The sequence below is a fragment of the Octodon degus genome, unplaced genomic scaffold (genome assembly GCF_000260255.1).
Source record: "Octodon degus isolate 3935 unplaced genomic scaffold, OctDeg1.0 scaffold00353, whole genome shotgun sequence".
In the NCBI taxonomy this organism is placed as follows: Eukaryota; Metazoa; Chordata; class Mammalia; order Rodentia; family Octodontidae; genus Octodon; species Octodon degus.
In genome coordinates this window covers 136,973-148,386 of record NW_004524929.1, presented here as the reverse complement: position 1 = coordinate 148,386, position 11,414 = coordinate 136,973, and the positions used below count along the sequence as shown (strand labels likewise).

At 36.9% G+C, this 11,414-nt stretch overlaps 1 protein-coding gene across 4 annotated transcripts in view; it reads right to left on the bottom strand.

Annotated features, from left to right (window-relative positions):
* Taf9b (TATA-box binding protein associated factor 9b) overlaps positions 1-11,163 on the bottom strand; it is a 36,807-nt gene extending 25,644 nt beyond the window's left edge. For 2 of the 4 annotated variants that reach the window (XR_002819515.1, XM_023708371.1), the window contains exons 1-7: positions 11,091-11,156; positions 10,456-10,537; positions 9,761-9,897; positions 9,546-9,680; positions 8,766-8,841; positions 3,593-3,703; positions 1,342-1,501 (exon numbers count right to left, since the gene is read on the bottom strand). Coding sequence is in view for 3 of the 4 variants with exons in the window: in XM_023708371.1 (XP_023564139.1) it covers positions 1,342-1,501; positions 3,593-3,703; positions 8,766-8,841; positions 9,546-9,680; positions 9,761-9,897; positions 10,456-10,537; positions 11,091-11,141 (752 nt within the window). In the remaining variant the exon portion in view is untranslated. Of the gene's footprint in view, positions 1-109; positions 1,502-3,592; positions 3,704-8,765; positions 8,842-9,545; positions 9,681-9,760; positions 9,898-10,455; positions 10,538-11,090 lie in introns of those variants that run through there. The other 2 variants (XM_004648101.2, XM_023708372.1) reach the window with 2 other exon arrangements.
* Positions 11,164-11,414: the final 251 nt, after the last annotated feature.

Here is an 11,414-nt window from a genome sequence, read left to right as displayed (position 1 = left end):
TCTTTTTAAATTTTAATTAATTTTTTTTGTTTTTGGTGCCAAGGACTGAACCAGGGCTTCTGGCTTGCTAGGCAAGCATTCTACTACTGAGCCAAATTCCCAGCCCCTGCAATCTTAACAATAAGATTTTAGATGTGGAAGATGTCTAGCAATATTACTGGGAAACTTATGAAGAGTGCACCTAAATGCAAGTCACATGACACTAATTTTGTTTTCCTTGTTGGCCTTACAGAGGAATGGGAACCATTAGAGTCTGTGTTCAGGTTTGAGCCTACCTTGTGTGTGAAACCCTCATCAAGTTAGAAAAATGATCTGAGTTACAATAGAAGGGTTTAGGCAGCAATGATTAAAGCACATGTACATGTGGTAGGAAGAAAACATTTGTTCTTCAGGGATTTTTGCTAGGTCCAGTGTAATTACTTAACAAGGCAGATTTGAAGTTATAGTATCCCTATTAAATTAAAAAATGTAAAATATATCAACTTGGAATACAACTGAATGTAACTGACCCAAAACTCAAGTCAAAAGCACAGTAAAATTCAACAGGTATGAAAAGGAAGAGATTAAAAACCCAATTACTACTTTGGCATAGAGTGAAAACAAAAAGCAAACATAAACATTCAGGTTCAAGTTAACCAGAATATCAGGCATGTAAAGCAGGTTTTAAAAATATGACAATATCACTGAGCTGTATTAGCAGGGATGGTATTTTAAAAATTCCAGTTATAACCTTTTAAATTTAAGGGCAATGGGGAGAACCTTAAGCCTATGGGTGATTGGTACAAAAAACAAATAGGAACTAAAAAAGGAGTTAAGGTGGGAAATCAAGGAAAACCATGGGACTTAAATACATTCAAAATGGATTTACAACCTCTCTAAATCTATCCTTTTCAAAAAATGTTTCCTACAATAAGAATTTTGGTCAAAAGAGCTAGTGACAATGAAAGTGAAAATTTTACCTTACAAAAAGAAGTACTTTATTTAAATGTAGGTTAGAAATTAATAATTCATTTACTGACTAGGCTGTAGAAACTGAAACTTAAGTGCTACTGTCAGTGATAAACAGCAGAAAACTTTTTTCAAAAATAGAACTGCGATGGTAGCATTCAACACTAGTAAAACTATTAAGAAACAGGTTTTTAACTTTTGTATTTGAAGCCTAAAGAGAAAATACTTATATTTTTATTAAAGAAATCTAGCAGTTTAAATTAATGTGAAAAATATTAAAGCTATATTTAAGTTTTCTAAGATAAAAACAAGATCTAGAATGCCCTATTCTGGTATGCAGGCTAAAAATCAAATATTTAGAATGCATCTAGATTTCCCTAGACTATTTCTTACATAATATCATTGTCATCATCATCTTCATGTTTTCTCTTCAGTGGGTTTGATTCATTGGCTGTGTTCTGTGTTGAAACCATGTTGGTGGTAATAAGAATATTTTTGGATCCAATCATTGAAGGATTAATCAAAACGTTTTGAACTGTAGTTGTTGCAGGAACTGTAAACAGAGAAGAAAATTGCCATAAATTTTGAATTATCCAGAAGCTAAAACATATGGTCAAAAGTAAATAATAAAGCTGTATGTAAATCAAATGAAAGTATCAATGCAATGGCATGCAACTACGTCACAGAACAGTATTGGTGATCCTATGACATGCATGTCTCAGTGGATTGCATCACTGAAAGCTAGAAAAGGCTTGCCATCACTGTCATAGAACACTGGTAATTATATTGCATTGAGTGTTTTAATTAAATTTTAAAATATTTATTTTATTGAAAATTAATATTTTTAAATCATAGGGTACGTATTGATATATTTGATCTATGCATTCAAATCTACTTAAATGTATCTAATACAAAGTTAGAGAGGTTTTGTTATATTTCAACTACCTGAATTTTTTTTATTCATTTTAATGAGAAAATTGCAATGAAAGTTTCAAAACAGGTCAGTAGGACAGTTACAATAATTAATACATTGCATATTGTTGTCTTCATAGTGGTTATTCAGAGGACAAGATGAAGACATGATATCTTTTTTTTTTCAGAACCAGGGATTGAACTGAGGCCCTTGTGCTTGCCAGGCAAGTGCTTATTCTACTGAGCTATCTCCCCGGCCCCAGATATGATATCTTGTATCTTGTCTAAACAATATTAGTAAACCTTTGAATTATCCAGAAGCTAAAACATATGGTCAAAAGTAAATAATAAAGCTGTATGTAAATCAAATGAATTATTAGTAAACCTTTCTTCTCATTAAACTAAGAGAAGTAGCTATATATATATATTTTTTTTTTTGTATATACACATATTTTTTTTCACTATGAAATGGTCCTTTATTTATATCTCCTTTTTTTGTTTTGTGTTGTAAGAAATAGGTGTTCCACTGCTCTTAGAGAAGCTGTATTAGGAGACGTCTTTAAAGGACCTTTTCATACTTGATGCCAGTTAAAATACTGTAGGTACCTGAATTCAGCAAAATAACCCAATATAGTGCAACAGTCCATAAAAGTAGTGAGTTATCAGCAGAACTGGCAATGTCAGAAGTTGTTGACTTGAGCCTTTTACAGCTCAGCATATTAATATGGTATTACTTTTTATATCTCGTGGTTATACTTTTCTGCTAGATGGTTAAGATCAAGTTAAAGCAAGATCTATATAACAAAAAATGTAACTTTTGTATCTCACAAGGTCAGTCAGATACCCTCAGTATTTACCCTGAAACCATGTACAGCACCTTGTAGATCTTTTGTCAGTGTCATCACTATCTGAAAGTTTAATTAGTACTTAGTACACTGAATTCATCATGGAAATATACTAAATGCACATGTTTAAGGTCAGGAATCATGTTTCCTGTATAGGCTGATATATTTTAAGTTGTCCACTGTATGCACTTGGGGTTAAAAAGATGTAAACATATACATCAGTAAACTATGCTACACCAGAATTTTACTTAGTATTATTCCAACTATGTGTACATATATTTTAATTTTTAATTTTTAGGTGGAACCGGGGATTGAACTCAGACTCTTGAGCTTGCCAGGGAAGTACTTACTCTACTGAGTCATCTCCCCAGCCCCAAAATTCTGCTTTAAAGTCCCTTAAACTTTTTTTTGGCAGAACCGGGGATTGAACTCAGACCCTTGTGTTTGCCAGGGAAGTGCTTATTCTACTGAGCGATCTCCCCAGCCCCCTATATATTTTATAGCTACATGTCCTTCTATGAAGTGAATAAAGATACACTTTCAGTTGAATTTAATTTACATTCTGGACCACACACATATTTGTGAAGCTGTATGATTTTCTTGAGCTTTTACCTTAAGTGCTTTTCCTTGAAGATGCCTTATATTTGAGGACCCTAATACTTTTCAGTTCATAGCATTCTTTGAAAATTTGATGAACATGTTGAATACTCTCCCTTCTCCATGAAAATGTTATATACATGTAAAACTTGATATAATTTTAGAATACTGATTTACAGCATTACTGCTACTTTCCTAGTGCAGCTTAAAACAATTTAACCTTTTTGATAAGAACACAAAATATTATAATTGCAAATTATTTACAAATTCTGCCCTGCTTATCGTATTACCTGGTTTGACAGGTGTGGACTGAGAAGATGGAATCTGCACCGTAAATCTTTGGCTTGTCACTGACACTGGAGTTGCAACTTTATTTGGGACAGACACTGTTTGTGGGGCTGCTGTAGTTAAAATTAACAGACCATGTTAGATGACTTATTATATACATTTATATTCTACATACCTTAGCAGAAATCACCTTCAAAACACTGCAAACTCAGTGCAGGTGACAAAGTAACACTAAAAGCAAGGGCAAAATGATTTTTCAGGAGTTCAAAAATTTATTTAGATGCTACAAAATTGATCTAGGGATGTGGCTCAGTGGTAAAGCACTTGTTTATTGGCATGTCTGAGTTTCTGGGCTTCATCTCTAGCACCACAAAACAAATGAAGAAAACCTGAACATTCAGTACAGTGTGATGGTAAAACATGTAGGCTCTGGAGCCTATTTTACTTGAGTTTGAATCCAGGCTTTATTATGGATTAGCTGAGTTTCTTGGGGAACTATTTAATCTTTTTGCACCTCAGTTTTCTTATCTGTGAAATGGAGACAACAGCACCCATTTTATGAAATTCTTGTTAGAGTTAAGTAAAAATAACTCACATAAAGCTCTTCAAACAGCATCTAGTAGAGTAAGCACTAAATTTTATTTGTACAAAATGATGAAGTTGGGAGATTAATATGTTCCTACTGGCTTGAACCATTGGCAGTACATCCATGACTCTTCCAGTAGGCAGCATTTTAAGTCGTTTTACTAATAAAATTAATTGCCTAAATCTAGTTAGTTTCTTGGATTTGAGTAATTGTGCAGAACTATAAATATTAATACTATTCATACCAATTAATGTTATAACAATCAACAGATTTCATCATATTAAAAGAAATTTATTTATGTTCACAAATAATTTATTAATAATTAATTCTCTAAATTTTTCTTTGAGACAGGTACTTGTTAGGTAGTCCAGGCTGGCCTTGAACTTGTTTATGTAGACTAGGCTGTCATCAAACTCAGTGGTCCTCTTTCCTCAGCTTCCTAAGTGCTGGGATTTTAGGCATGCACCGCCAGGCCTGGCTTGATCCTCTAAATTTTAAGCTTGAACTCTTACAAGTACACCACTGCTGGTGTATATAATATGCATTTATAACTTCTATATCATAAATTAACTATATTATAATTTTTATGCTTTTTTAATGTTTTCCTTAAAGAACTGTAATATGATGACATTAAATCATGTTAAATCAACATCTTTCCTTGCATTAAAGTAATCAAAGATCCCCTGAGCAGCAGTATAAGCTACTTGATGGGACAGTTACATGTGTACCACCAGTAGTTTAGGCTGGCAAGAACAATCAAATTGAAATCAGAGCTGCCCCAGGCAAGTGCCATATGAATTATAGTTCTATCAAGAACATGTTAAACTAATAAAGACTCTCAATGTCTACTAATTACCTTAGGTGTCCCTTTTATTGTTGGACACTTGCTGAGAATTATATACCTATTATGCTTATGAATCTAAACTAACACGTATTATAGGTGTGTAAACTCAGCAAAATATGTGTTAGTTTAGATTCATAAATTTGTTGAAACTGTACTTCCGATTTGATTTGAAACTGTCTCATTGCTATCTGTTTATCAATAAAACTCTGAAAAAAAATAAAAAAAATAAATAAAAATAAACTAACACATATCTAACCAAAAGAAGCCAATCAAATAGACTTGCAATTCCCTGGGTGAGCATAAGAAATGTATTCCTTTTTTTATGTTCAGAGACTTTTTAAGCAGAAAAGGATCTTGGAAATAACCCAGCCCAAAACCCTCATCTAAATTCTATTCCTTATATTTATTTTTGTGGTGTGGGGTATCAAACCAGAGTCTTGTATATGCTAGGAAAGTGCTCTACCACCGAACTGTACTTCCAACTTCTACTCTTTATTTTAAAGCATGTCTTAAATAATCATCATATTTTATAAAACTTTGCTTGATTTGCTCAGTTAAGAAAGCTCATTTCCTGCCACTGAATTTCCATTAACACATCACAGGAATCTTATTAGTATCATATCTTACTCACTGGCTTATAAGCCTTGGCTAACATTTTTCATCCTTGTGAGCACAGGCTCTTGTGCCCTGTTCTTAGCAGGCACTTAACACATGTTTGTATAATGAATAAGCTTGTGTAATGAATGATTTTTGCAAAATTTAGTATCTATACTGTCATTGCCCTCTCAAAAATATTTATGGAAATGTGTCTAAGTATACTATTGGGAATGAAAGCTTTCTTTCTATACATATATCCCTTCTTCCTGGAACTATTCATCTACACAGACACAGAGTTGCGAAATACAGTGTAACTAGTACCATCTCTAAGGACAAAGGGGAAAGAAAGTCCAAAGGAACCCAGACATCTGTGTTCCCATGATTTCTTTCTTGAATCCACAAGGTGGTACCTTACCCTAATATATCTCCATCCCAGAGAAGTTTTCCCATGTCTTAAGTGGTCCAAATAATTTAGTGAAGCTTAATGAAGCAATATAAGTATTTTATTTGGAAAGACAACAATTATACAGTAAGTAGATATCTTCCTGGCCATTATCTTAATAAACTGTTAAACAGATGTGGAGTTAAGGCTTTAAATTTGAACAGAATAGATATGCAGATCTAAAATTAGTTCTTAATTTTTTAAGTGTAAATTTTACATCTCTATTAGTTTTTGGTAGCACCCTTACTTTAGACTTTAAAAATCTCTAAAGCATATAGAACAAAAAACTATGAATAAAAATCACAACTGATAACTGAAATTTGTTAATTTGCCTAAAACATGTAACAGATTAGGGCAATGGTAGAGAACCTATGCCATGTGTGCCACAGTGGGCATTTGTTATCACTGAAAGCTCAAAAGGATTCCACCATCACTGGACTAGGGGTTTAAAAACTGATACTGTCAAGCATGCTGGCACATGGCTACAGTTATAAACTATTTGGAAAGCAGGGGCAGGAGAAACACTTGAGAGCAGGAGTTTGAGACCAGCCTGAGCAACATAGTGAAACCGTGTCTCAAAAAAATTTTAAAAAAAGGTACCTAACATGAATCCAGAGACAAGTGGCATATGATAAAAATTTAGATAGAAATGTATATCTGATTCTATATCAAACTGGTTTTTCTTGATCTTATTTTTGTGGTACCAGGGATAGAACCCAGAGCTACAGCCCCAGCCTATTTTAAAATTTTATTTTGAAACTAAGTCTTGCTACTTTGCCTAGGCTGGCCTTAAACTTGTGATCTTTTTTTACTTTAGTCTCCTGAGTAGCTGTGACTATAAGCATGTACTACTGTATCTGGCTCTAGGACAGGTTTAAAGTGCTGAAATGAAACTTATATCCTGAGAACAAGTGAATGTAGTTCATTCCTCAAAAATCAAGTGCTGGGCCGGGATGTAGCTCAGCAGCCTAAGTGTCTGCCTGGCAAGTGCAAGGTCCCAAGTTTGATCCCTGGTACCACAAAAAACAAACAAAAAATCAAGTGCTGCTTGTATTAGTAGTATAACATGGCTATAGGATTCAAGTTGCAAGTAGCAAGATTTATAAAATGAATACTAGTGAAAGAGAAGTTTTTTTTTTCCCCTGAAAGTACTTTGATGTTTTGCCCCAAGAAACCCAGCAAGAACAAATGAAGATCAAGAAATCTATGGGCTGCCACATAGCTCAGTGGACTGGGATTGGATCCTGGGTGTGCCGTGCCTGCCCCATCCCTGGGGTGCATTGAGACCAAGACTGACACTGGGCACGGTGGCACGCGCCTATAATCCCACCACTTGGGAGGCTGAAAACAAGAAGATCATTATGAGTCCGATCTGCATAGTGAGACCCTGGAGACCCTGTACTAAATACATTAAAAAAGGAATCTAATTACGTTTTTTCCTTATTCAAACAACGACATTAATAAATAATGGTCTTTTTTCTCTTTTCCTTCTTGTTTTTTTCAGTACTTGGAATGGAACCCAGTGCTTTCATACTGAGCTACATCCCCAGGCCTTTTTTATTTTCTGACAAGGTCTTCTTGTGAAATTGCCTATGCTGGGGTCAGTCTTACAATTCTCCTGCTTTGCTTTTCCATAGAGTTGGGATTATAGGCATGTGTAATGCTGTTTGGCTTAAATAATGCTTTTTTTTTTGTGGAACCGGGGATTGAACTCAGGCCCTTGTGCTAGCCAGGGAAGCACTTATTCCACTGAGCCATCTCCCCGACCCCTAATAATGCTTTCTCAATACCATTCTCTACTAAAAGGAACCGGGGATCTTGGGGAAGTAGTTAATTGTAGGACTAGGGCTTCAGGAAAATACCATATAAGATAGAACTGGAACATTTTGTGCCAGAAATCAGAAATGTTCAAACTCTTATGGAGATCTATCAAAAAGGATACAGAACATAGTTTGATGAGGCTTTCCCTGACCAAAGTAGGATGATCAGGACTTTTTTTTCTATGAGTTCTTCCTATGTTGCCCAAGCTAGTCTCCTACTGTTTAAAAATGGTTAGTAATGAGAACAAATTATATCTTGAAGTCCTTAAGATTTTTCATTTTTTCCTTTTGAAAACTATTCCCATTTTGTACAGAAATTTCCAATAGGTATGTTTGGCAACTGCATCTATATAAAAGACAGACCCAATACAATGTAGGGTAAACTCGTTTCTAGTATCATAGTTAATACCAAAAATGGTCTGGGCAATGTCCAATTTTATACTCATTTGTGGTCATACTTTTTTATTCTTTTTTCTTTTTTTGGCGGAACTGGGGATTGAACTCAGGCCCTTGCGCTTGCCAAGGAGGCGCTTATTCCACTGAGCCATCTCCCCGGTCCCCTCATACTCTCTTTGTAGCTTTCTCTTTTTCCTTCTTTTTATATATTTGGTACAGGCTCTCACTATTGAGCTTGGACTCAAAGTGATCCTCCTGTTTTCAGCCTCCCTAGTGCTGGTTTCATAGGTGTGCTCCACCATGCCTTGCCTGCTTTCTCATTTTCAAATTCAGGTAAAATGTAGTTTTACTAGAGGATGACATACAAGAATTTCCGACTCACTTTTTCACTTGGATTATAATTCTAAGCTATAAAATAAAAAATTCTAAGCCATGTACTGAGGTACCTCTTCTTTGCCAGCTAGAAAAGCTATTTACCACTATTACTTACCTACAGTGGGAGTGGTAGGTCTGCTACTAACAGCACCAACACTTAATCGTGGAACTAGTCGTCCTTGATTAGGTCCCTAGGGGTTTTAAAAGAAAAGTTAATTCTATTAAGATGACATTTCAACTTAACCAAGAGTAAAATTGTCAAGAATGTCTCATTTTTGTTCTTTCAGTGCTCTAAATCCAATATTTAAAGTACTGTTTTCACAAACATATATACATATAATAGCTATTGAAAATTAGATCTGAGTCCATCTAACTATAGCATTCAAATTGGAGTTTTATCTGAATGGAGATAAGAGCTAACTTCTTTGTGATTTTTAATCTTCACTAATTAACATCTTAAGCCCTCCCCCCAAAAAATTTCTTCATAGTACAGAATTTCAGAAAACAAAGGCAGCCTAACATAAGGAAAATTTATTTTTTGGTTTTGGGAGAGCCTTAGGTCGTATCTAAGAAAGCAGGCCCAACTTCTAAGGGTATATCATTTAGTCTATTATCAGATATCACTAAAAAACTATGACATAATGGAAATACTGGGAGTTATGAGGCTGGAGAATCAGGCCTAGCTTTTCCATTCATTCCAAATATCAGTTCAGGCTCAGTAAACTGAAGTAAAAGATGTATACTGGGTTAAATGAACATTCAAGTTCCTTCTCCTCTAAAATGTTTAAAAATTTTTAAGCTTTAATCTCCTGCAGTATCTATAGGAATTTGCTTTTTATAAATTTCCCTGTCATGTCTCTTATTTTTTAAAAATGAAGTTGAGCAAAGATCTTACCTTTTTAATTAAGGACTTCAGCCTATAGTTTGGAGCTGTTAAGCAGTATCTATCAGGTGGTAGTCTAGGTCCTGCATATGGCTTGATAAGTGGCAAAGGTGTTTGATTTTTCTGCCTTGCAATATCCAGTAAAAACTAAGGGGACAACAAATGCTCATTAGAACTACAACTTTAAAAACTGCAAGTAAAATAACTTCAAATAAATGTTTGCTCACATCTCGTGGGGGAGGAGAGGTAAAAGACTGGTCAGCACGACACTGGATTGCCAGTCTGACATCATCTGCATCAACATTAGGTTTCTTAGCATGGCTTGAATAAATTTTTGCATCATCAAGAATTGTAGTCACATATCCTTTAAGAACAAAACAATTTTTTCTTAAACATATGAAGGCAACTTAATATTTGTGACCAGTTAACTTTAGTAAAGGTTCCACTAATACCAAGAAAGTTCATGAATTTTGATTTTAATGACTAATTGTCCTATTCATCTTTTATTTTATTTTGTATTTAGTACAGGGTCTACAGGGTCTCACTACATTGGTGGGACTCGCAATAATCCTGTTTGCAGCCTCCCAAGTGCTGGGATTATAGGCGTGTGCCACCACACCCAGTCTCAGTGTCTCAGCATGACCCCGGGGCGGGGCCGGCATGGCAGGATGGGGATCTGAATCCCAGCTGCTGCGGTCTGCCTAAGCAGTCACTTTAGTCTGCTGAGCTATCTGTCCGCGAAGGATGAGATAGCTCTTATCATTTATTTTAAGTAGGTATATTGTAAATACTACTGTCCCATAGACCCAGCTCCTTTTTTAATTCTTTATTTTTATATAATTAACATAATTTGCTTGAAAATGTCCTTACGACAAAATGATCTTTTCTAATGCACAAGTTTGACAAGTTTTTATGAACTTACGGAAAGCAAATTCCAACATTTGATTTATAACCCTTGGTTCATACTCCGTGATTCCCATATCTTTCAGGATCTGCGCCATCACCTGTGGATTCAAATAAAAATGCCAGGGGCATAACCTAGGTACTGGATACCAAGACTGGACCCAAGACTCCTATCTGTCCTTGTTTTCCCACGTGCATGGCAATGATCACAGAAATGAGTTACAGGCTCTCACTTAAAACTTTATTTATTGATTGATTTGCAGAGGGTGGCTTTCCCGGTAGAGGTAGGGGTGGCTCCAGCTGGTTGTCATTTTCGGATGTGGCCGTGGGGGAAGCTAGCATCACAGCCCCAGGCGGAGGCCGAGGGCTCACAGATGGGGCAAGACGACGAGGCGACGGCCTGAGGCCCGGGACACAAAGCAGGGTGCCCGGCCGCGCAGCGCACCCTACACCCGAGACCCTCTAGAGAGGCTCCTCTGCGCCGCAGGTCAGACAGTGCCCCGGGGCCACGGAGAACCCGCAAGAGCTCTACTGTGGGCCATCCCCGCTGGGTTCACGTGGATACACGCCTACTCTCAGGGACTCTCCCGGTTCTGGCTGCCGGGTTCCTGGCCGTGGTGGGCTTTCTTCCTGTCTCTCATCCTTCGCACTTACCAATGCATCCCTGGGAGCGTTCTTAGGAGGCGCCATCTTACCCGACTCCATGTTACCCGGCTTCCCGTCAGCTGCGGAGTGCAGCTCGCCGACTCCTCGCTCAGGCTCCGCCCCCAGCGGCTGGGGCGGGGTTACCCGGCGGCCCGCCTTTTGGCAGCCGCTGCGCAGCAGTTTCCCAGCTCTGCCTGGTGTGGCCTCTGGGAAACCCAGTTCTCTGAGAGCCCAGGCTTCAGGTATCTGGCGTCCAGCATTGGACAGAGCGGGGTCTGGCGAGGATGATTGGAAGGGGAGTGTAAGCCTTCCTCTGGGAGGTGTGCCGAGGGC